This window comes from Papaver somniferum, chromosome 1 (assembly GCF_003573695.1).
Source record: "Papaver somniferum cultivar HN1 chromosome 1, ASM357369v1, whole genome shotgun sequence".
NCBI classification, from domain to species: Eukaryota; Viridiplantae; Streptophyta; class Magnoliopsida; order Ranunculales; family Papaveraceae; genus Papaver; species Papaver somniferum.
Window position 1 is genome coordinate 120,394,328 of NC_039358.1, and position 21,609 is coordinate 120,415,936.

Consider the following 21,609-nt stretch of genomic DNA (forward strand, 5'->3'; position numbering starts at 1 on the left):
TGAAGTGGACTTCAACACTATAAAATTTCGATGTTATCTTATTAACCTGAAGTTCATTTTCTGTTTTTGCTGAATTGAGATAGATAATGAAGGCTGCACATAAATATTCAATAATTGGGAGTTTCTGACCCCTTGAAATTTACAACTATTCTTTACAACTTGAAGCATGTCAAAACAGTGAGGAAAAGGGAGCTAATTAGGAAACTTTCACCGGATGCAAACTAAATACATTTGATTAAAATATGCACTGCGATTACATAAAGAGGATAAACATCTAAAGCGTACTAGCAATCTAAAATTATACATGGGTGCGTGAGATAATAAATTACACATTTCCACAGATGGTATGTTTCATCAGCTGATCTACTACGCTGATGTTGATGTCTCTTCTGCTCGAGTCTTCTCGATCTTGTATTTTGATGGTGGACCACATATGCTGAGTAGCACCTGCCACAATACATAAAACAGTTTACTATAATACTCACCACACACTATCCACTATCGGAATAATAATATTCTTTTATTTCAAGATTCCTAGGTTGAATAAGGTACTGGGGCTAAGATCTAACATCCACTGAAATTTCCTCCACCACAATGATCGAGTAAATGTCATAATCACCGACTCTATTATGTAAGATTTCTTTTCTGGATAGGTAAACCAGAAAGTCTATAGATAATAAGATAGACAAGTAAAGGAAGTCGAATTTGACTTACTGGTAGAAAGACGAGGCCGTGCAAAAACCCAATAAGAACCAATGCTAAGTACATTTGGAAGTAATAAACAACAAAAACTTCTGATTTTGAAAAGTACAGGACTATCACTCCAACAAGCTTCGTAAGTGTGATTCCACTGAACACAAAGAAAATGGTAATTGTTAGGCACGTCAGTACCAGCTAATTCAAAATGGAGTCACAGATATTTGGTGCATAAACGGATGATTAACCTGAAGACAGAAGCTCCCATAGTACCAAGAGCCTCCTTGGCTCGTTGCGCTCTATCCCCATTGCTTACCTGTGCAAAGAGAGCACTAAATAATATTAGTTGATGAGAATGGTTTTGGTTGCCAAAAAGTGGGTTTTGACTGAGAACATGATGTCATATGATAAGGCTATTAGATTTGAAAGAAAGGAGTATTGGGGTAATGCTAACCGAGAAAGCATGTGTTATGTGCACACAGAACTCAACAGCAATCCCTATTGCCATTACAAGGTTTACAACCGAGATTGCATTGAGTTGGATGTTCAGAATCGCCATAACACCCTGCAGAGAGTTCCATCTTGTTAGTTAAATGAAAGTGTGTAGCCTGAGAAAAGATTTTAAAAAAAAAACAAACAAGCAAAACAGAAAATGAAAGACAACCAATCCCAGATAAATTCCTAGACCAAAATACCCACCATGAGATCGACGACAATCATTGCCAAGACAAGTAAAATGATGGCTGAACCCCATACACTGTAACCAGGAATGCACATGAATCATTAAGTAAATAAGTACGAAACTAGGAAATATAAATCAAATCAGAAACATAAAAAAGAGTATGGACCTTCCAGTGATAATCAGGCACACAACGAACACAGCAGCTGTGAAAGAAGAAAATTATCAGACTTAGGAAGGACCAAGAAAGTGTAGCAGATTGACGGTTTCAAAATGCAAAAACAGTTGTTAATATGGAGTAAACACCGAAAGAAGAATACCAACACATAAAAGGAGATTTCTAAGTATGCTAACCTAGAGCAATAGCAATGTTGATCAAAGCTGTTCTCCAGATGTCAAGGTATTGTTCAAAGAAAATATAAAACATAGCATATGGAAACATTTCGATCTGCACGAAAAATGTGAAGTCAGTGTCCAGTAAGGATGTAACAGAAAACGGAAATCAAATAGAAGCAGCACGAAGAAAAAACAGTATGAAAGACAAATTAGTTGTTTACAAGATATATGCCATAATAGCATTACATAAAGGAGTTAATTATGCCACTAATAACCTAAATGAGTTAATTATGCCACTAATAGCATTACATACTACACAAGATATAATTCCCATCAACTGATTAGTTGTTCACAAAAATGCGCATCTCTCCATGTAAAGAAGCATTCCATTATTGGAATGGACAAAATCAAAGAGAAGGAAAAATGGACCACCGGTTTCCTAGTCATACACACTTATATACACTGTAGAATGAAAATATACTAGGCGTAACCTGTGCAAACAGCGAAACACCGTCAAAACCTCACCCCCGGGGTAACTATTACACTCACTTAATTTCATCTTGACGTTCAAAACTCACCCATTAGGTAGCTAGAGTGGAACGAAATAGATTGATTGTCAACCATTGATGACAAACTGCTCTATTTATTAAATAGATAAAGCTGTATAACAGAATGTATGATTCAAGGCTTACATTCAGTGATTTAGAAACTCTTGAACTGAACTCTCGTGCAGCTTGCAGTGAATTTACAAAGTCACTCTGCAACAAAGACCATGCAGATAGAATTATGTTGGGCCCACGTAATTGTGTAAGTGCCATTAACAGTATGGTCCTTTATCTAAACAGAAGTAGTCTTACTTGTTTATTAAGTGGTGTGTGATATGTGCGGAACTCTGACGCTTGAATAACACCACTTTCATAACCTAATAGAAGGAATTTGATCAGTCAAGAATTCATCTTGAACAGTAAAATATTTAAATTCTCCACACAAAGATATACAGTGAACTGACCATTAAGATAAACACTGTTAGTGTAAGCCCCATGGCCCCCCTTAGAACAATCAGCAGAGGGTAGTGAGCTGAGGAACCATGGGAGTTTCTCCTTAAACTGTGCTGTCGTTGGGCGATCATTATGCAAATCTAAGTGACGGAAGCACTGAGAAATATATAGAAGGGTTATTTAGTATGTGTTACTTTTGAAGTTACGTACTACGATAATAGAATAACTTGAGATTTCTGAAGACTAAGAAAGACATTACCGTGGTACAATCTTTGCATACGGCACTCAGCCCACAAATACCATCAGGGTCATCACAGCAGGGTGGCTGCAGATGTAGATGTATTTGTTATGATAAAATTGATATGGATGCAACTCAGGCTTAAAATTATCTGGAACTTTTTCTACTAAGTATAAAAATCCCTAACCTGATCATCCGGGGGACAGTAAGTCCCATTTGTGAACTTACGACAGCAACCAAAAGCTTCTGGAGACATCCATATTAAAAAATCATCAAGCCATGAAGCTGCTGGCTTAGCTATGAAGCTTGATTCTGGTACTATTGATGCTCTTGATATCTGCAAATGAAACAAAAGAAATTTAGCTAAAGATACCGCTCATGAAGACATGAACAACATGTGGAAGAACCTGAATCTTTTTGACTAATTTGAACATTAATGCCTAAGCTACCACTTACCTCATTAAGCAGAGAGTTGGAATTACATTGACTGATTGAGCATAGCTGGTTTGTCTGGTCAGATTTTGAGCTGGCATAGCAAATAAAAAAGAAAGTACAGTGAAAAACAAACAAAGATGAACCAAAAGATTTTACTAGAGAGACACCTAAACCAAGGGAGAAAATGTTGATATCTTGTAAAAGATACAGTAAAATGCATAAAAATGTGAAGTTACTACCGCAAATTTGTGTTTTTTATATGTCCTACCTGCATCCCCAATCCTCATTGTACTTTAAAAAATGATTTTACTTTTTCCATAGAGAATACAAGTATAAAGTATTTAGCACTGGCACAGAATACATCAATGTTGGAGAAGATACCTATAGTTGTAGTTCTTCACGACAAAATATAATGGAGGGCCTACTCTAAGATACTCAGTAACATTATCGAAATATCCCTGCAACAAATGACAATATTAAGTCCAAGAAGAACCAAAAGAATTAGTGATAAAGAAAAAAGCTTATGTGATTGATAAATAAAAATTAACTGCGGAAAACTATCTGACAACTAACCTGAAGATATGAGTCCCTAGGAAGAACAACCTTTTGGTCCAAACCACGTTCAATTCTTGTGCATAGTGCCTACAAGGTTGAAAAAGATGATAGTAAATTTACATAAAGTAAACGCACTATATAACATGAGTAAACAAGAAATCCACATCATACAACGCAAAGGAACAAAGACACAGGAAGAACATACAGCTAGCAGAACTAGTAAAGAAACCCCTATTCTCATCAGTTATTCCAAGAAATGTTTTTCACGGAGACTAAATAGCATTAACTGACTCCTTTTACATTTACAGCTTATGTACCGACTTAAAACTTAAAAGTGATATGAAATAGTCTTTCTCATGAGAAAGGGAAAAAGAGAAGAAGCTGCAGCTTACTATGCTTGCAAGAGCAAATCCAACGAAGACAGCAACTACAGCAATTTTAACTCCCCAAAGGCTAAGAATCGGTGCATGAATTTCCTATAAAGGAACAAATAAATTTAGGAACAGGAAAAAAATTATCAAAAAGAAATTTGACTGTTTTTGCCATAAACAGTCTATTTAAACCCAACCACTAACAAAATCATCAACTCCTGAGCATACCTTCATGTAGCGAGTCAGCAATCCAGGTTGTCTTGGACCAGTGCCTATATTTTCTTAAAAGTCCCCTCAATCAAAGATCATTTCAAAGGGGGGAAATAATACATGATTTCAAGGTAAAGCTCCAAGGAAGTACCTTGATTAGAGTCATCATCCGAAGAATAAACTTTGATGCAAGGGAAACAGTCAACCCTTTTACCTTCAGCGCGCCGAAAGTCAAAAACTATCAAGGCAACAAATGCAGTAACTTGCAGAAGGAAATCCAACAGAACGGCCAATGCTGGAGAAACAAAAAAAGAAACAGATTGCGCAGTATCAGCTGAGGAATGTAATTTGGAAATATAATACGAAAGATAAAATGGAAGTTTAAATGCAAACAGTTCATATCCTTGACCTGCAAACATGGAGAAAACACGACACGCCGGCATAGATATGAAACTTCCGACTGCAAATGCCAGAACTTCAGAGATACTAGCTAGTGTTATAGATGGTCCAACTTCAACAAGTGAATTACTTATTCGTTCTTCTAAAGGCATATCTAGTGGCTGCCGTTTCACAGCATGTACCAGAATACACATATTATCCACTCCTACCTGATATTGAAAATGTAAATACAGTAAACACCAAGCGCCAATTATGCGTCACAGGAAAAACTAAGCCATCAAATAAATAACTCTGGCTAAAGAGAAAGTAACCATAGAAGAAAATATGTTAATCTATAAACACTGTTTTCCCATGTCAAAAAAGCACATGTTCTATAAGTTCGCAAATTCGGTAGAGACGACGGATCAATATGGCGCATAGCATAACGGCATAAGTCATTACCATCTTGAAGAAAATGTCGATGGAATTCTTTATACAGAATTAAAGTGAGATTCCATATTTCTTAGTTGGTTCATAAAAAACATTGAGATATCCATGCCGTGTAGTAAAGTTGTGGATACGAAGCACTATAAGAACCTGTATCTCTACTGGACTCCGAAATATACCAAAAGAGCTTGAGATTCACGAATGTTATAGAGAGAGAAAAAAACAGTGCCACAACTCTTTTTACTAATCTTAATGAAAAACTGAACTCCGAGAAAAGAAGAGCTGAGATTAATACGAAGAAAACAAATCACTCTTCAAAAGTACATGTAAAAGTTCAATAACTACAGCATACATCCTAATCCCACAGTAAGATTTCGGTAACCATTTAGTGAGACAAAACAGTTGATATAGTCAACCATGTTAGACTCTTAGAATTTGAATTCAAAATTTCAAGTGCTCATAGTCCTCAAACAATAGAGCTTCAAAATATCACCAGAAATATTAGTAGGTGAATCACAACAATTCTTAAGTAACATAAAAAGCAGAAAAAGTTCAAGTTAATCCTGCTTCTAAAGTAAAAGAACCTTACTGCTAAAACGAGGAAAGGGATAACTTCCATTATGATTAGCGTAGATTTTACTCCAATGGCACTGAAAAATCCAATAGATCCAAGAACCGAAAGCATGACCACTACCACTCCTGATAGACCAAGCAATACCTGGAAACCAACCCGTTAAATCAACATTATATGCATAAGTCGTAAGGTCGAAGTACGACAATTAAAGCCAAAGGAAATACTGCATTTCTAGCTGTAGAGGCCTGCTGTAGCTAAAAGAGAAGGAAGTGTAAAATTACACAGACAATTTCATCAGGTAACGACTCGTAAGACAATGAAGATTTTCAACAGCAATACAAACCTTTGAAGCAATGAAAAAAGAAGATAGACGAGGTGTATCTCCCAAAGTCATTGATATGTAAGCGAACATCACAATATAGCTAATCTGAGTTCACGTTAAAAGAGAATGAAACAGTTAAACAGAACCTTCCACAATATCTAAACAATAGTCATTAATAAACGAAAAAATGGAGCCATGAAAAAACTGATTAGTGGTTCCTTAACCTTGGAGGTTGGTATACTGTATACAAGTCCACCATCATGGGAATAGGCGAGATAGTTAGGTTCACACAACTGTGAAACATTGTATCATTTCTTTCAAGAATAATGCAGTAAGCATGTGTTTTCTTAAAAATATACTGAATATGGAAGAAATCCTCTTCTATAAACTCACCAAAATGGTTATAACATCCGCAGTACTTTCTCTTTTCAGCTCTTCTTCAATAGAACTTTCTGATGAAAAGGAAAGTGTAAGATTTTTAGCCTGGACCATTGGTTGTAACTCTTCCTGTCAAAAAAAGTAAATAAAAAATAGATCAAAATCTGTAAACATGTAGGTGAAACGAATTGAGTTAAAACTGTAATAGGGGTGGAACGTGTAACTAGTATTGTAAACCAAACTATATAAAGAGTCATGGTGAAGCGAGATTTGGTGAAACGAATTGAGTTAAAACAACGCTAACCAAATTCCATTGCTCTCACCTGCCAGCCTGCAAATTCCAGCATTCCTAAATTATGGGAGGAATGTCTTCCCCTGACTATCTCAATAGTCTTTGTGCTCTCCCAGCTAAGTAAAATTCTAGACTCAAAGTTGGGTCGTAAAACAATATCCATCACACTATTAAATAAAATATACCCCTGCAGCACTTGCATCTATCCAAGTGGCTAAGCTAACACACCCAGCATACACTATCATGCTGTATGAAGGAGATTTTTATAAAACATTTTACAGCATGACTCCATGATTTAGAAGTCTAGTAAGTACAGAAAAAGACTAATACTCAGTAAACCTGGTGCCAGGTAAATGGAGGAACCACTGAAACTATAAGGAGATAAGCTAATAACCAACTCCATCCATAGACAGAAAAAGATGATCAGGCAATAACATTAAGCTGACCTTCACTAAGCGAATAAAAGCCTTTTCCCAAGCCACTGCTTTCCCATTACCACCACCTGCTTGATCAACCTTGTTTACCACCGGATATGTTGTCACAAATGCTGAAGCCTGTCACGAATTATCACAAGGTATTAGTACTGAACCATCTGACTTCAACGAGAGTAAAAGGCTTTACCTCTGTATATTTTTTCCCCGAAAACCCTCCTAACGCTGTGCTAGGATCAAGGGGCCCCTGAAATGCACTCAGGCAATTCTGCACAGAGCTAAATTGCTGAAGGAGGAAACATACAGTACATGTTAGGGGCACTCTAAAATCAAAGACAGAAATGATAAGTCTGGATTTGTAGGCTCGAAAATAGAAATAAACTAAATTTTACCTGAAAGCAATACTTAGCATGCTCAAGCCCTCCATAGTCATCAAATTTGTCACTGTCCATCTGATAATACTGTACAAGGATACGATAGATGAAATATTGAGAATGGTACCGTACGAAACTCTTACCGAAAGTCCTAGAAGAAACATACTTCAGATAAAGGCAAGTACCTGCAGGACACTTTGGGTTGCACAATCTGCACCAATCGGCTTCATGCAAATGTCAGTTAAAGATACCATGGATCCAGAATAATTTGCACGGATGTCATCAACCTGCAATATTGAAATAAAGATAATACTCACATCCTTGCTATTTACAATTAATACAATTGACTAATGCAGATCGCAAAACATTGAAAGCTTTTATTTAACCAACTGCGGTCTTTGGTTCACAATTTGTTACATGCTTTGCATATAAGATTCTGTAATTAACACCAACAACAGATTACCTTCTTCTGTACTTCAAACAGTAATTGAAAATTTTCTTCTGTCACAATACTAGGTGCCTTCCCGTTCTTAGAAACTGGAACTGTTGCTAATATAAGCTGTGGAAAAAATATAGATAGATGATCACGCAGTTTTCTCCTTTTGAAATCTTGATAGAGTGAAAAATTGAAGCATCGAACTGACAGTTACAGACCATGGAGCAACGTTTTTTCCTAAAATATGATATAGTGTGATAAAATCTGAAAATACACACTATCAGAGGAACATAGAGATAAACACTAGAAAGACAAACATAAGATGCAACACCTGTTCAATTCTGTAGAAGGGGGCCAAGTGGGTGTCAAAAAATTGTTTCTCCTCTGCAGCCCTACTTCCAGGCCCGACCCATAGCTGAAACAATTGGGAACAAATGAGCACAGCATTAGAGTTGGAAAGTTTGCTACGGAATGGTAAACAATTTAGGAAAGGTGATACTTGCTATGAAAATCATAACAAAAATTGTGACAGTCTCTGCAGAATTCTAACAACACGTGGAACACAGCATTTGGGGTTAGTACTGAAGTACAAAAAGGATAAGCTACAAACATCAGTGTAATACCTTTTCAGGGCGTGTCTCCACCTTAAAACGGAGAAGACCTAAGCAAAGAAGAAGAACAACACCCAAAGAAGAGCACAGCACTAGAGTTGGGTTTGTAGCAACCCATCTTCCATATCTCCTGAAATTATATAGATACCAAGGGAGAAATGAGAATATAAGCCAACACATTATAGCCACAACAAATCACATCGGAAGCAATTACCTGTAAAAAGTGCACATGTAACCTTGGATAACAGAAAGCTGGACCGCCTTGTTCACCGGAGGATGTTCTTCAGGCATCTGATCAACATCAGAGATGCGTAATTAGGTATTTAGACTCTAGGATACACGGAATGTACTCAATAGCAAGTCCATAACAACATTTACAACATAATTCAACTATTCAAGAAGACCAGCGCCTAACATTACTACATCATGCAAAAACCTCGACCACCTCCAGTATACTTGTCAGAAAATCTCAGATTAACTATAACATGCTAACCATCGTCTCTCTTGAGGTGCCTAGATAAATTCTAGAAGTATCACCTGTCAGAATATATTCTTGGGATGAAATGGAGTACTTCACAATTATGCTAGGGAAGAATATAATAAATTTTTGTTGCCAGTAGAAGGAGGTTAGCAGTTAATATTACGGATATCCTTATATTCGAACTTATCCAGAGGAGGTTTTCCGGTTCATTGCCTCTAACATTGCATATCATTGATTTGATAAATATATAAATTACACCTCAAATATAAATAAATAAATAACATCTTAGGTGCAAAAGCCATGGAAATAACAGCCAGGTACAGGAAAATAACTTCTGAGTGATTAATGGTCATGTGATGAATAGCATAAGTGCTAGAAAAGTTGACGTTGACTACTGAGAATGTACCTGCACAGGATGAACATCATTTTTCTGCTTGTTAATAGAATTATTTACTCCTTCGTCCATAACATTCAACAATGGCTTCAATCTAGATGCAGCACTCTTTGTTTCCTTCTTATGAAACAATCCCCATCCGAAAAATGTTGAAACTAAAACAATATATAGAATCGCCAAGGAAAAATCAAGGCACTGAACCTGCAGCCATTAATAAGTAATCACAATCTTAAATCACGTCTAAAATATGCAGTCTAACAAAACAACAACCTAAGGAAAAAAGAAAATAATAATGTAGCATTCTTATTTAATTTACTCAAATGTTCTTACCTTTAGGGATCCAACTCTTATTGAGCAAGAACGCTTCTTGTGTGGAGTAGGGGGTGCTGAGCTAGAGCATGAGGGAGAAGCAGGGCAATCACCACAAGAACATCCAAGCGAAGTGTCACCACATGAATAAGTAGTTACATTCATGGGCTTCATTCCTGAAGCCTCGGGAGCAGTTGATCGATAATTTATGGCATAAGGTGAACCAGGCTCTGTACCTTCTGCTTTCCTTCCAATAAATCTAAACCAGTCTACAAAAAATAAAAATCATGATTAATAGCACCATCATAGAAAACTATAAAGCAGACATCTATTTCAAATAGAAGCACTTAGTTTTAGAAGAAAATTTCATCCATACCAGCTTAAACAAGACATTCAGGAGAAACACACGAAAATCATGTAAAATATTATCAAAAGCCATGCAAGCAACTACTTTCCTCAAATAAAAACCAGTGCAACTTAAAATAGAGCACCTCTCCTATACAAGTTGGGCAAGGAAGAGAAAACTATAGTTTACTTCAGTAATCATAGGGCAAACAGAACAAAGACATATACGCTAATCATGCAGAGAATATTTACCTAGATGTAATCCTTAAAACAAACTTTACTAATTGTTCAAATAATGTAGATCAATATGAAAACAAAAAAGATATTTTGCTGGAAAATCAGAAGTTCCCCTCACCCTTAAAATTTTGAGCATTCCCACCAATAAATGATATTGCTCGAGTATTCATCGACCCAAACTTCACTTCCTTGCAGGAGTTAAATAGCTCTTCCCCAAAAGCATCAGTTACATAATAATCAATTCCATCTACAGTCAAATTGCCACTAACCTAAAATTACAAGTGGTTAAGATTCCTTTAGAAGAAAAAAGATTAAATGTCTCTGAGAAAATAATCCAGACCCAGTAGCTACTAACCACAAATATCAGTTCAGAATATACAAAAGCTACTAACCATTGCAGTAGATGTCACATTGATGAATTGGCTCTGATTCGGGGAACATGAAAGCTCACAAAATATATTTAAGAAGTTCCTTAGGCATGCTGGGCAGCTTACAACAAAAGGAATTGCCTGCAAGACAATTACATATTTTTCAACAAAAATTTGTGTCTTAGAAAGAAAGTTAAAATAGGAACGAAATAACAGTGCCAAAATGAAAATACATTAATAACTAGATACAAAAGATATTCTTCGTGAGTAGGTAATAGTATGCTCAATATGCAATTTTTTTTTATCCATATCAATCAGCAAAAGCAAAAGGAAGACGCTTCCCCAAATAATTTAGAAGTTAAGGCAGCTGGGTGCATCCAACAAACTCAATACATATGAAAAGTAATCATAAAGAAACAAGAGATTGGTGAATGGGCAAATATTGACAACCATCTCTTTGTTTTAGTTAAGCATGAAAACATGAACCATTTGGCATATACCACCTAAGTTATGTCTATACCATTTGGCAAACACAGTAAAACGTTAGTACCATTATAGGCTTGAAAAATATCTGCAGGAGAACTGTTCCATTTGTGTTAAAATTGGGAGAACTGGATTTTTTTAACAACATCAAACATAATTTCGAGAAAACAAAACCAAGGGTAACTTGCTCCAGTAAAAAAAAATGGCATAAAAAAGTAACTCAAATGCTTGACAGATGTCACTGAGAATTCTTACTTGCTGAACTTGTGATCGTAGAGTATCGAACTGACGCTCAGTGCAACACACATTGCCACTCAGTGTCGGACACAAGCTTTGAATCTTGCTAGAGAGCAGCTCATCAGGCTGCAGCACATATATAACAGAATATAAACATTAGATTTGCTAAAATCGTCATGACATTCATGTATTCTGATAATAGTATCTAGCAGGCTTGAACTCCTGTATCACAGACAAACGTCTTGGGCATGAAAAACAAGTCCTGCCTGTTAGTGATACTCAGCACCGCGAGTTCACCACCACTATTTAGTACGATTGTTACAAATAGAACGCACTAGATAAGTTAAAAATTGTAAATAACAAGGCTTCAATTTCGCAAATACCTTCACAGCTGGTCTCCTAGTAGGACAGTTCAAAACTTTTCCATTACGCTCTCCACAGATATCATACATTGCACAATATTCTTCTTTATGTATTTCCCTGAACATAAAGAAAAACAAATCATGTGTGAATAAGCATAAAGAAAAACAAATCATACAGCTTTGGTGTATACAGAAATTAGATTGAAAGTAACCAACTAACTCTTACTTTGATGTATCATTGGATGTCAAAAGCAACCTCGAATCAGACCTCTCACTGCTCACTAATGATATACAAATTGACTGCAGTAATCAAAACATCAAATCATTAGTTTCAATTAGAACTATTTTTAGCTTAATTTCAACCACAACAATAAGTCTTCAAAAGTTCCACGGAACTTTCAACTGCTTAAAATAACCTAGAAATCGGAAGAAAACAAAAGAAAATAATGAACTGAGAATTTTGAAATCGGGGAAAACTGCTCTGCTCAGTGTCATCATGAACTAATTAAAAAAATGTCAATCACAACATCGGACAGTAAAAAAAGAAAAAAAATCATGAAAAATCAATAGAAAACGAAAACTGAATTCATGAAAAATCAATTTCGTAACATAAGATACACTATTCGACAACGAAATCAAAAAGAAAAAAAGTTACAAAAAAATAAAATAAAACATATTCAGTAAAGAGAAAAGTAAAACTAAAATTGAATTAGAGAAAGAAGAATCACATACCGGTATTGAACAGATTAAGATGAACAATCCTAGCATTTTTCTTTGTGAGAGATTCATTTTCACTTACGAGCATCAGAGAGATAACAGAAGAGAGTAGACCGGAGAAAAAAACAGAAGAGAAGAAGGAGAATAGAAATTAGAAAGGACTCTCTCTGAAGAGTAAGCCAAAGAAGAGTAGAGTTCTGAAAAATGAGTAAAAAATTGTGTATTTATACTTTTCTAAACTTTACTGTCAAGCCGTGGCCGACCGTGTCGACTTCCCTGATTGAATTTCTATCTTTTGGTAAAAGTACGGATACGGCAGTATGGTTGGTTTGTTTTACTTATATACCCTTTGACAGTTGCGTATTGCTAAGTTTTGGGCGCAATAAGTTCGGGATATTGCTTATCGTGTAAGTATAAGCCGGACTTGTGAGGGGGTATTCGTCATTGTATTTGTATTTTTCTAGGGTTTGTTTAATGTTTTGTTGTTAATTTCGAGTATTTTGAGACTGCAAAGGGGAGGGAGAGGATAATGTTATGTTTTGTCAGTAGATTCGTTACTCTGACTGAGTCACTGACCCTCTGAATCCAGGGATTTTTCTATTTTGACAAGTTGCAAAAGCATATCATGGTGCCAAATTCGGTTAAATTTTGGCAGTTTCTATGGAATGAACAAACTCAGAGTTTGTTCATTTTACTCCCACTATGGAATGAATAAATATAAAAAATGGATGTTCAAATGAACAAATCTGTTGCTTTAAACATTAAGTCGGAACATCCAGCGCGCGTCTGAGAGAAGGATGCGCGTTCTTGCCAAAAATGCGGGCGTTGGTAGCACCAACGCGCGACCATGCCAAAAACGCCAGAGACATTCCCAGTGACGCCCGCGAATCTTGGATTATCGCCAAGTAAATCCATGAATACTTTATTACTTTTTAATCTTATTTTATCCCACTTTATCCTATTTTATCTCACTTCATCCTATTTTATCTCACCTAAATATTTTATTTTATTTTTCATCTTTATCCTGCAAAACATTTTATATTAAAAAGAAATACTAGTGGGGCCCTAGAAAACCAAATCTGTTCATTTTGCCCTGCTTTACCATAGTGGAGAAACCTGTTTGACCATCCACGTGGCTCAACAAAATTTTGAGTTTGTTCATTACTATAGGAACTGCTCTTAGGATCATGCATATATCCAAGGATTCTTCCAGATTGACGAATGTTTATAGCTTGTTTGGATTTGTGGATCTACATCCAGAAGTAGCTTTTCGACTTATGAAAGCCAAAAGGCTAGAAATTAGTTTAGGTATAAAATTCAGAACGTTTTCAAGAAGAAGAAAAAGTGAACCTTTTATAAAGCAAAATATTTTTGTTTCTGGTTTCTGTTTTTGGTATCAAAACGCGCTATCAGAATAATTTGGTTTCTAGTCGGTGGGATTTGTTGATTTTTTTTAAACTTTCGCTCATCTTTCCAGATGTCACGTTTAAAATATAAAACAAAATTCCCTTCATCTGTCCAAATGTCACGTTTAAACTTTAAAACAAGCTTGATCCGAAGCATTATTTTCAATTTCGCTAGTCTATGATTTTTTTGTCGGTGAATTACGATATTAATGAATTTCAACCCCAGATAGCACGACAAAATAATTTTGTGACTTTACTGCAGAGATATTCATGCACGGTCTCTAACAACTTTTTTTAGTAGTCTTTAGCTGTGTACATCGACGGAGTTTCTGTATGTACTTGGTCTCACTTGTTTGTTCTAAGGCAGTTGTCTGATCATGATAGAAAACACATATAAATTAAACATAGGATATGAAATTGTATATATAACCCTGAAACCTAAATGATGATTTTGGTTCTACGAGAATGTATATTAAACATAGATGGGCTCCTGCTTTTTCGAGAGCAAAAGTCAATCCCAAAAGTCATAATTTAAAAAGTTTTATTTCATTATTTTTTTTTGTTACTATTGATTTTGAAATTGTGTCGCCAAACTAACTTTTATTTATTGACCTTTAGAATTTTAAAAACAACTTTTCGAGGTGAATCAAAAAAAAATTAAAAAGAAGAAAAAAAACTAACTTAGTATTACAAAAACGGAAAGGTCTTATTTTTGTATTCAATAAAAGATTTGGTGTTGATGAATTCCGAACTCATGTCATTAATATCATCGCTACCTAGTCCAATAGTTGGTTGCTATTTCCATAGGGCGTTACAAACTTACCCAACTCGGTTGGAGCCCTATATTGTAGGATGTTGTGCATGACACATGCCTATAACTTGACCAAAAATTTTAAAGGTCCACAAACCATTAGTTTTTGTCGGCCTGTACGTATCTTAAGATCGGTTAAACGGGATAGCTCGTGGGGTACATCTCATGTAATAATTTTATTGTCTTTACTAAACATCAAAACCTCCGAGTGATTCTCTTTGTCTTTCTTACAAAACGTGCAGATCCCTTCAGCTGACATATCTGGGAACTTCGTTTTGCATTGCACACAACAACCCCATTTCATCTCTTCTAGTGTTTCTTTGAACCTTTGAGAATTTGATGGTCTAGCGTCAGTACTTGATTGAGCATTTGGTGGTATATCGTAAGTATTTGTTTGAGCAATTCTACGACGTCGATTTCTTTGTACCAGATTAACCATGGCACGACTAACACTTCTTTGCTTCCTTGTACGTGATACATAGTATCTTCTCTGACGTGTAGAATTTGAAAATGCAGAGGGTTTACTGGGATATGTTAGTCAAAGATATTGTCTCCTTCACTTTTTACTGAACTTACTGTCAACCTATATAAAATCGAAAGGAAAGAAAAGTTTATCGCAGCAAAAATCAATTTTGAAGCTTAAGAAAAGATATGAAAAAAATGATGAATTGAGTTTTTAAATTTTTACCGGAAAATTCCACTTGAGGCAGTTGCTACTGGTACGTCAAACATCCTACCTAGTCCACTTGAGGCATATGTAATTTTCACATCAATGAGTTCATCGCAGCTTAGCTTCTCTCAGAGGAGTCAAGCTTGTGTAATTCTTGGACTCCGAAAGCGTTCGAGCAATGAATTTTTGTACCTTAGTATTCAGTTTCTACAGCATTGTGCTAATTTTCCAATACAAGCTTGCTTTGCATCTCTATTCCATTTAAGACTCAAATCAAACGTGAAAATATTTCTTCTACAGGAATCCCATGCCGTACAACTTCATCAATTCTCATTTGCAAATTACTTGATTCTGATTTATGCGCTTCACTTCTTCTTGTTTTCCGGGGTTGTTTAATTACCATAAAAAAAGATAGAATCATTAACTTTAAATCAACGCTTGAAGAGAAATTCAAACAAAAATTCGACTATAATATAAGCAATAATAGTTGGGAAAGTACATACTTGATTATCGTATGCAAAAGACTTTCCTTTTCTTTTTCGGGATGCCTTGCAGTCAAAATCTATGAAGATTTGGGAGGAAATGACCATTGTTACTGCTGCATTACATCGGCCTGATGCATTAGCTTGATGCTGAACTTGGGTAGTAGAAGTTAATCTTTGACTTCTACGCAATGGTAATACTGCTGCCATGTTTTGTTTTTCAAGCTTCCTTTGTGCCCTCAAAGCATGACGTCTTTTATTATACGCCTTTATTTGTTTAAAATGGATATCAACCCCAAATAGCACAACAAAATAATTATGTGAGTTTACTGCCGAGGTATTCACGTACAATCTCTAACTATTGTTTTTTGTAGTCTTTAAATGTGTATATTGATGGAGTTTCTATATGAACTTGGTCTCACTTGTTTGTTTTAAAGCAGTTGTCTGATCATGGCTATGTAAAAGGATGAATAATAACATGATGGAAAACACATAGACATCTTCAACATATAAATTCGTTGAAAAGAACGGAATGGTTTTTTGAATAGGATATGAAATTGTATCCATAACCCTGAAACCTAAATGATGATTTCGGTTCTACAAGAATGTATATTAAACATAGATGGGCTTTCGCTTCTTGATGGTATTTTTCAATGATGTTGTAGTAAGATGATTCGTTCACTCAGATTTGTTGAGAATTTGTTTTAAGACTTAATAAAGAAAATAAGGAAAAATATATATACAAAATTTATCACGGGATGAAGAGAGACCGGGACTCGGGATTTCACTACTTTTCATATTGTTGTGATTCAGTCATTAACTCTAGACAATATAGCTCAAACAAAAGAAGTTGTGACTCTAGTTCTTTGCAAAAAATAGATTTTGTAAAATATTATTTGTAAGTTAAAAGCATGAAGCATCTGAAGTAATTAAAACTAAGCATGCGGCATCTAACAAAATAACAAGTAATTAATAGAAATCATAAAGCAGTTGAATCTATGCAAAAAGTCAATAAAAGAATTAATTCATTTACCACAATCATGAAAAGTTGCTTCCTCCGTTGTCCCGGTGGTGGGGTTTAGCTTCTCATGGTGAAAACACACTCGAAGGAATTTTTCATTGCTCAAAAAGGTGCTTACAAGGATGAAAAGGGAGGAAGAACAATTAAAACCGGGTTTGTAACAATTATATTTGTTACAAACCAGAGAACTACGACCCTCGGCTATGGGTCGTTACCACTGTAGCATATAAGACTGTCTTGCGACTGTCGTATTCACTGTAACATAAACGACTGCTTGTGTGGGTCAATGTTCTTCGTCTTCTTGGGTTTCTGCAGCAGCAGAACCAACTCTGCAACTCGATCAAACTCCTCTCTTTTCTTCCCCTAACTCTCCATCCCCTTTCTCTGAGTTCCCAACACCCTATATATACTCAACAGGACCAAAATATCTCGCCATTACTCCCCAAATATCCTCCATTACCCGGTAATCAATAAAAATTACTTTCATGCAAGATACGGGAATTTCTTCCCTGTTTTAACTTCTCACGCAGCTAGCTGTTGTTTACACACTCCAAACTGATTGATACACGTTCCAGAATGAGATGAAAACATTGTATACTCGCTCCAACTTTCCAAAACGAATCCAACGGAATTCCGTGAGTCTCTCAATCATGTTTCACGTCATTCCCAAGCACACAACCCAAATTTGCCGAGATAAAACACATTACCACCCTTGTTTAATCGAAACAGGGTTGTAACAATCAAAACTGGGCATTGAGTCTCAATTAATCGCCTCAAAATCTTCCGCCAGAAATTTGCCGTAACAAAATATTTGAACTGAAGAATTCCCGCCAATTTTCTTCCTCCCGTGAAGAAGAATAAGTGCCCCTTATCCGGTTGTGGAGTGTAAATAGCAGCTGTTCAGTTAGGGTGACCCTTATAAACTGAGGTGCCCCTTAACCAACGGTGAGAGTCCGAATAACACGTGTCCTCCAAGGGTGCCCCGAGCAACTTTTCGAGCTGAATTTTCCAAAAATGTTTATTTCCTAGAAATGCCTACAAACACAGAAAACATCATTATAAGTACGAAATCGAGTTCTAACAATACGAAACATTGAGGACAAATTAGACACATAAATGCGTCCATCACTTCTTCGGGAGCAGAAGCCAATCCCAAAAATCATAATTAAAAAAGTTTTATTTTACAAATTTTTTTTCTTTCCTTTTTTGCTACTATAAGTGATTTTAAAATTGTGTTGTCAAACTAACTTTTACTTTTCGACCTTTAGAATTTAAAAAAACAAACTACTACGACCTTTAAACTAACTTAGTACTACAAAAACCGAAAGGTTCTTTTTTTCGTATTCAATAAAAATATTTGGAGACGACGAATTTCGAACTCAAATCATTGATATCATCATTCAATAACTTTACCATTGGAAACTCGCAAACACAAAATTCTTTATCGAACAAAAAAAAATGTTTATTATTATACTACAGTGACATGTTGGATATTTTCAATAATATCAACAAGGTAGCCCGTCGTATTTTAAGTAAAATGGTTGGACCCATCTTACGCAGTAGTTTTTTAAGTAAAGTGGATGGATCATATGGATGGACTCTGATTTGAATTCAAATCAGTTTGAATTCAAACATTAAATTTACTTTCTAAAAGCCACCATTTATGCCTATTGGAGGTATATGTTGGTGACAAGCATGCATCTTGAACATATGCAAACACCTTGTAAATGATGGTGATTGTTTCTCTTTAAATATCATCATAAACAACTTACTCTTTTCTTTGTTTTTTAAATAGCATCATCAGAAACTTCTATACAGTATGTTATTGTTCGGGGTCAAGGAAGTATAATCCTTAAATTCGATTACGGTGTTAGGGCTTCATTGAATCCCGAAGGCATAATTCATTGACCTGTTGTAGTGGCCAATTATTTGGGAAATGTCGAATTATTGTCCAAAATAATCGTAAGATCCTTTAAGTCATGGGTACCCCATTTTGTGTGTGTGTGTGTGTGTTTTATTTCTAACAGTTTTAGACAATAATTCAACCATGGAGGGTGAAACTTCAACCTTTACTTCTCAATCTCTGCAAGTGATTAACCAGATTCTGAATCGCTTGGAAATTTTTGATTGTGAGAATTTTACTCGCTAGCAAGAGACTATGAAAATTTTCCCGATCACCATCATGTTGTGGTACATTCTTGAAGATGGTTTGGAGGAAATTCCTACTGCAACAGAAAAAGACACTGATGATTTGAAGGTAAGACGAAAGAAGCATCGAGACTAGTATCTACAATGCCCATCGAAGTATTGCATATGCAACGGAATTATGGACTATACTTGATAAAAAAAATACAAGATTTCTGAAGCAAGATATATATAAGAAATTACTAATTTGCAACTTCATGGACTTTAAATTAGTTATTTCCTAGGTCAGTGAGCTTTTACTCATTGTTAATCATCTTAAGGATACTGGATTTGATCTTGCATCTTCTTATGTTGTTGAGGTTATTATCTCTCGACTTCCCCCTTTTTGGAGTAATTATAAGAAAAAACTTAAGCATGCTGAAAATGGCCATGACTTAGAAGGTTTAGAGCGTCATCTTCGTACTGAAGATGACTCTTACAAACGAGATCTCAACTGAAATAATTTAATATCTTAGATGCGTACCATATCCTGGAGGTTTGCATATCTCTTGTTGTTATATTAATAAAGTATTTGTGTGTATACTATCTCATATCAGTTGTTAGCTAGGAGGGATTTCGACATATTTGTTGGATTATAGTTGGAATTTGTCAAAATTGAAAATATATCTATCGCATATCTTAAGGATTTTTGAATTTGGTAATTCCTTGTTACCCAAACAAGCCTTGGTCATAACACTAGAAATAGTAGAGCTTGTATTCTTACAAACTCATCCCTTGACACACTGCCTAACCATTGTATAGGAAGCCAACTCGTTGATAGAGGCAAGTAATTTAGTTAGGTGAAATCTCTTGTGTGGCCTTCATTTAAAGTATTCTTTGGAACAAGAAACTTTTAGTAGTATCGTTGGTGGGAAACTAAATTAGATTGTTACTTAAGTTTTTGAATATTGACTTGATTGACTAACAATATAGTTATCGTTGATATAGCAAACTTGATTATTCCATGGTCCTTCTCTTCTGATATAAGGCCACTCAAGTTTGTTTGAGGATTAATTATTTCAGCTCTAGTGATTCGAGATCTCAATATGTAACTAGTGACCATCCAATGTTAACAGAATCCGTTATGTATGTGATTAATCATTGTAGAAATCAAGTTGTTTTGGAAGGTGATACTTTGAAGATTGAAGACTAGAAGATTTTTTTTTCTTTTTGGTAATCTGATCTTTGGGATACTTCGTTCATACTGCATACTTGATTCTCCGGGGTCTAACAAAGTAGTTAATTTTATAAAGGCCAAACTTGTGGAAAAAACAAGCAAACTGGTTAGCTTTTTTTTCCTCATAGAAATATTTGACTAGAGCTTCCTAACTGAGATAGGTTATTCCCGTCTTGGCATGATATTTTACCAAAGGAGTTTATATTAATTAAATGGAAGATCCTTTATATTCAACTTTATCTCTGACCATTATCGGGTTTAGGAGGTATACAGTGAGGTGGTTGCTGGATCATACCAGTCATTTATTGTTTCGGGTTACGATATCGAATGGAGTTGAGATAGCAGAAGTCTTCACAGCAGGTGAAGCGACTTGAGATATTGGACTATATCTTGAGATTCACGTGCGTAGACTATGAGTAGTTTACTTGGTCTCGACTATACGAAGTTGATGTAGTCAATTTTTATAGCGGCTTAATTTTGAGAGAATCCGAAACTGGACTAGGTCCCTAGGGGTTTTCTACCAAGTTTTTTCCTCGTTAAAAAAAATATCGTGTGTCGTGTATTAACTTTACCTCTCCATTATATTGTTGACGTTTATAATTAAATAAAATATACATGTACGTCAATTGAACTTGGTCAAATCCCATAGATTGGTTTGCCCATGAACTTAAGGTATATACCGAGTTACATCTTGTTGAAGTAATCTTTTGGTAGTTATTTTTCTTTAAGATTACACAAGGTGATTATATTAGGTTGATACGAAAATATTATGGTATTCTTGGTACCCTCGTCATTTCGAAGAAGATTGCATGCTACTTCTATAAGAAACCCGACCACTATGCTCGTGATTGTCGTCAACGAAAGAAACAAAAGAAAAAAAATGAGGATAATATGGTCGATAACAAACTTGTGATAGTAGTTCAAGCCGCCAATGTTATTGCTGATAATAGTAGTGGATCGTAGTACGATAGTATTTCGACCATTCATATGTGTATGGATATAAATCTTGGATAAGGAAACGAAGTTACTTCCACAAACATCCTACACAGTAAATTAATTGGCAAATGCACTCTTGAGCTCCCGTTTACTTCAGAAAATAATGTCACTCTTACTAATCTTTACATGTGATATTGCGAAAACCTTGTTTCAGGAGACACTGTTAAC

General features: G+C 35.5%; 1 protein-coding gene across 1 annotated transcript; it reads right to left on the minus strand.

Moving 5' to 3' along the window:
- Positions 1-82: 82 nt before the first annotated feature.
- LOC113298575 (NPC intracellular cholesterol transporter 1-like) lies at positions 83-12,880 on the minus strand. The gene is made up of 38 exons (XM_026547342.1): positions 12,710-12,880; positions 12,204-12,277; positions 11,999-12,095; positions 11,634-11,741; positions 10,920-11,036; positions 10,646-10,796; positions 9,967-10,214; positions 9,649-9,837; positions 8,976-9,052; positions 8,774-8,891; positions 8,482-8,565; positions 8,178-8,273; positions 7,900-8,001; positions 7,733-7,801; positions 7,531-7,626; positions 7,356-7,463; positions 6,633-6,746; positions 6,261-6,344; positions 5,933-6,061; positions 4,928-5,126; positions 4,670-4,813; positions 4,537-4,580; positions 4,330-4,413; positions 3,956-4,024; positions 3,764-3,840; positions 3,404-3,473; positions 3,135-3,284; positions 2,969-3,034; positions 2,721-2,865; positions 2,569-2,633; positions 2,404-2,469; positions 1,730-1,823; positions 1,545-1,581; positions 1,396-1,453; positions 1,151-1,261; positions 945-1,012; positions 715-850; positions 83-447 (listed from the first exon to the last, which is right to left on the minus strand). The coding sequence occupies exons 1-38, from the start codon at positions 12,764-12,766 to the stop codon at positions 367-369; spliced, it is 3,882 nt and encodes a 1,293-aa protein (XP_026403127.1). The 5' UTR covers positions 12,767-12,880; the 3' UTR covers positions 83-366.
- Between the last annotated feature and the right edge of the window lie 8,729 nt (positions 12,881-21,609).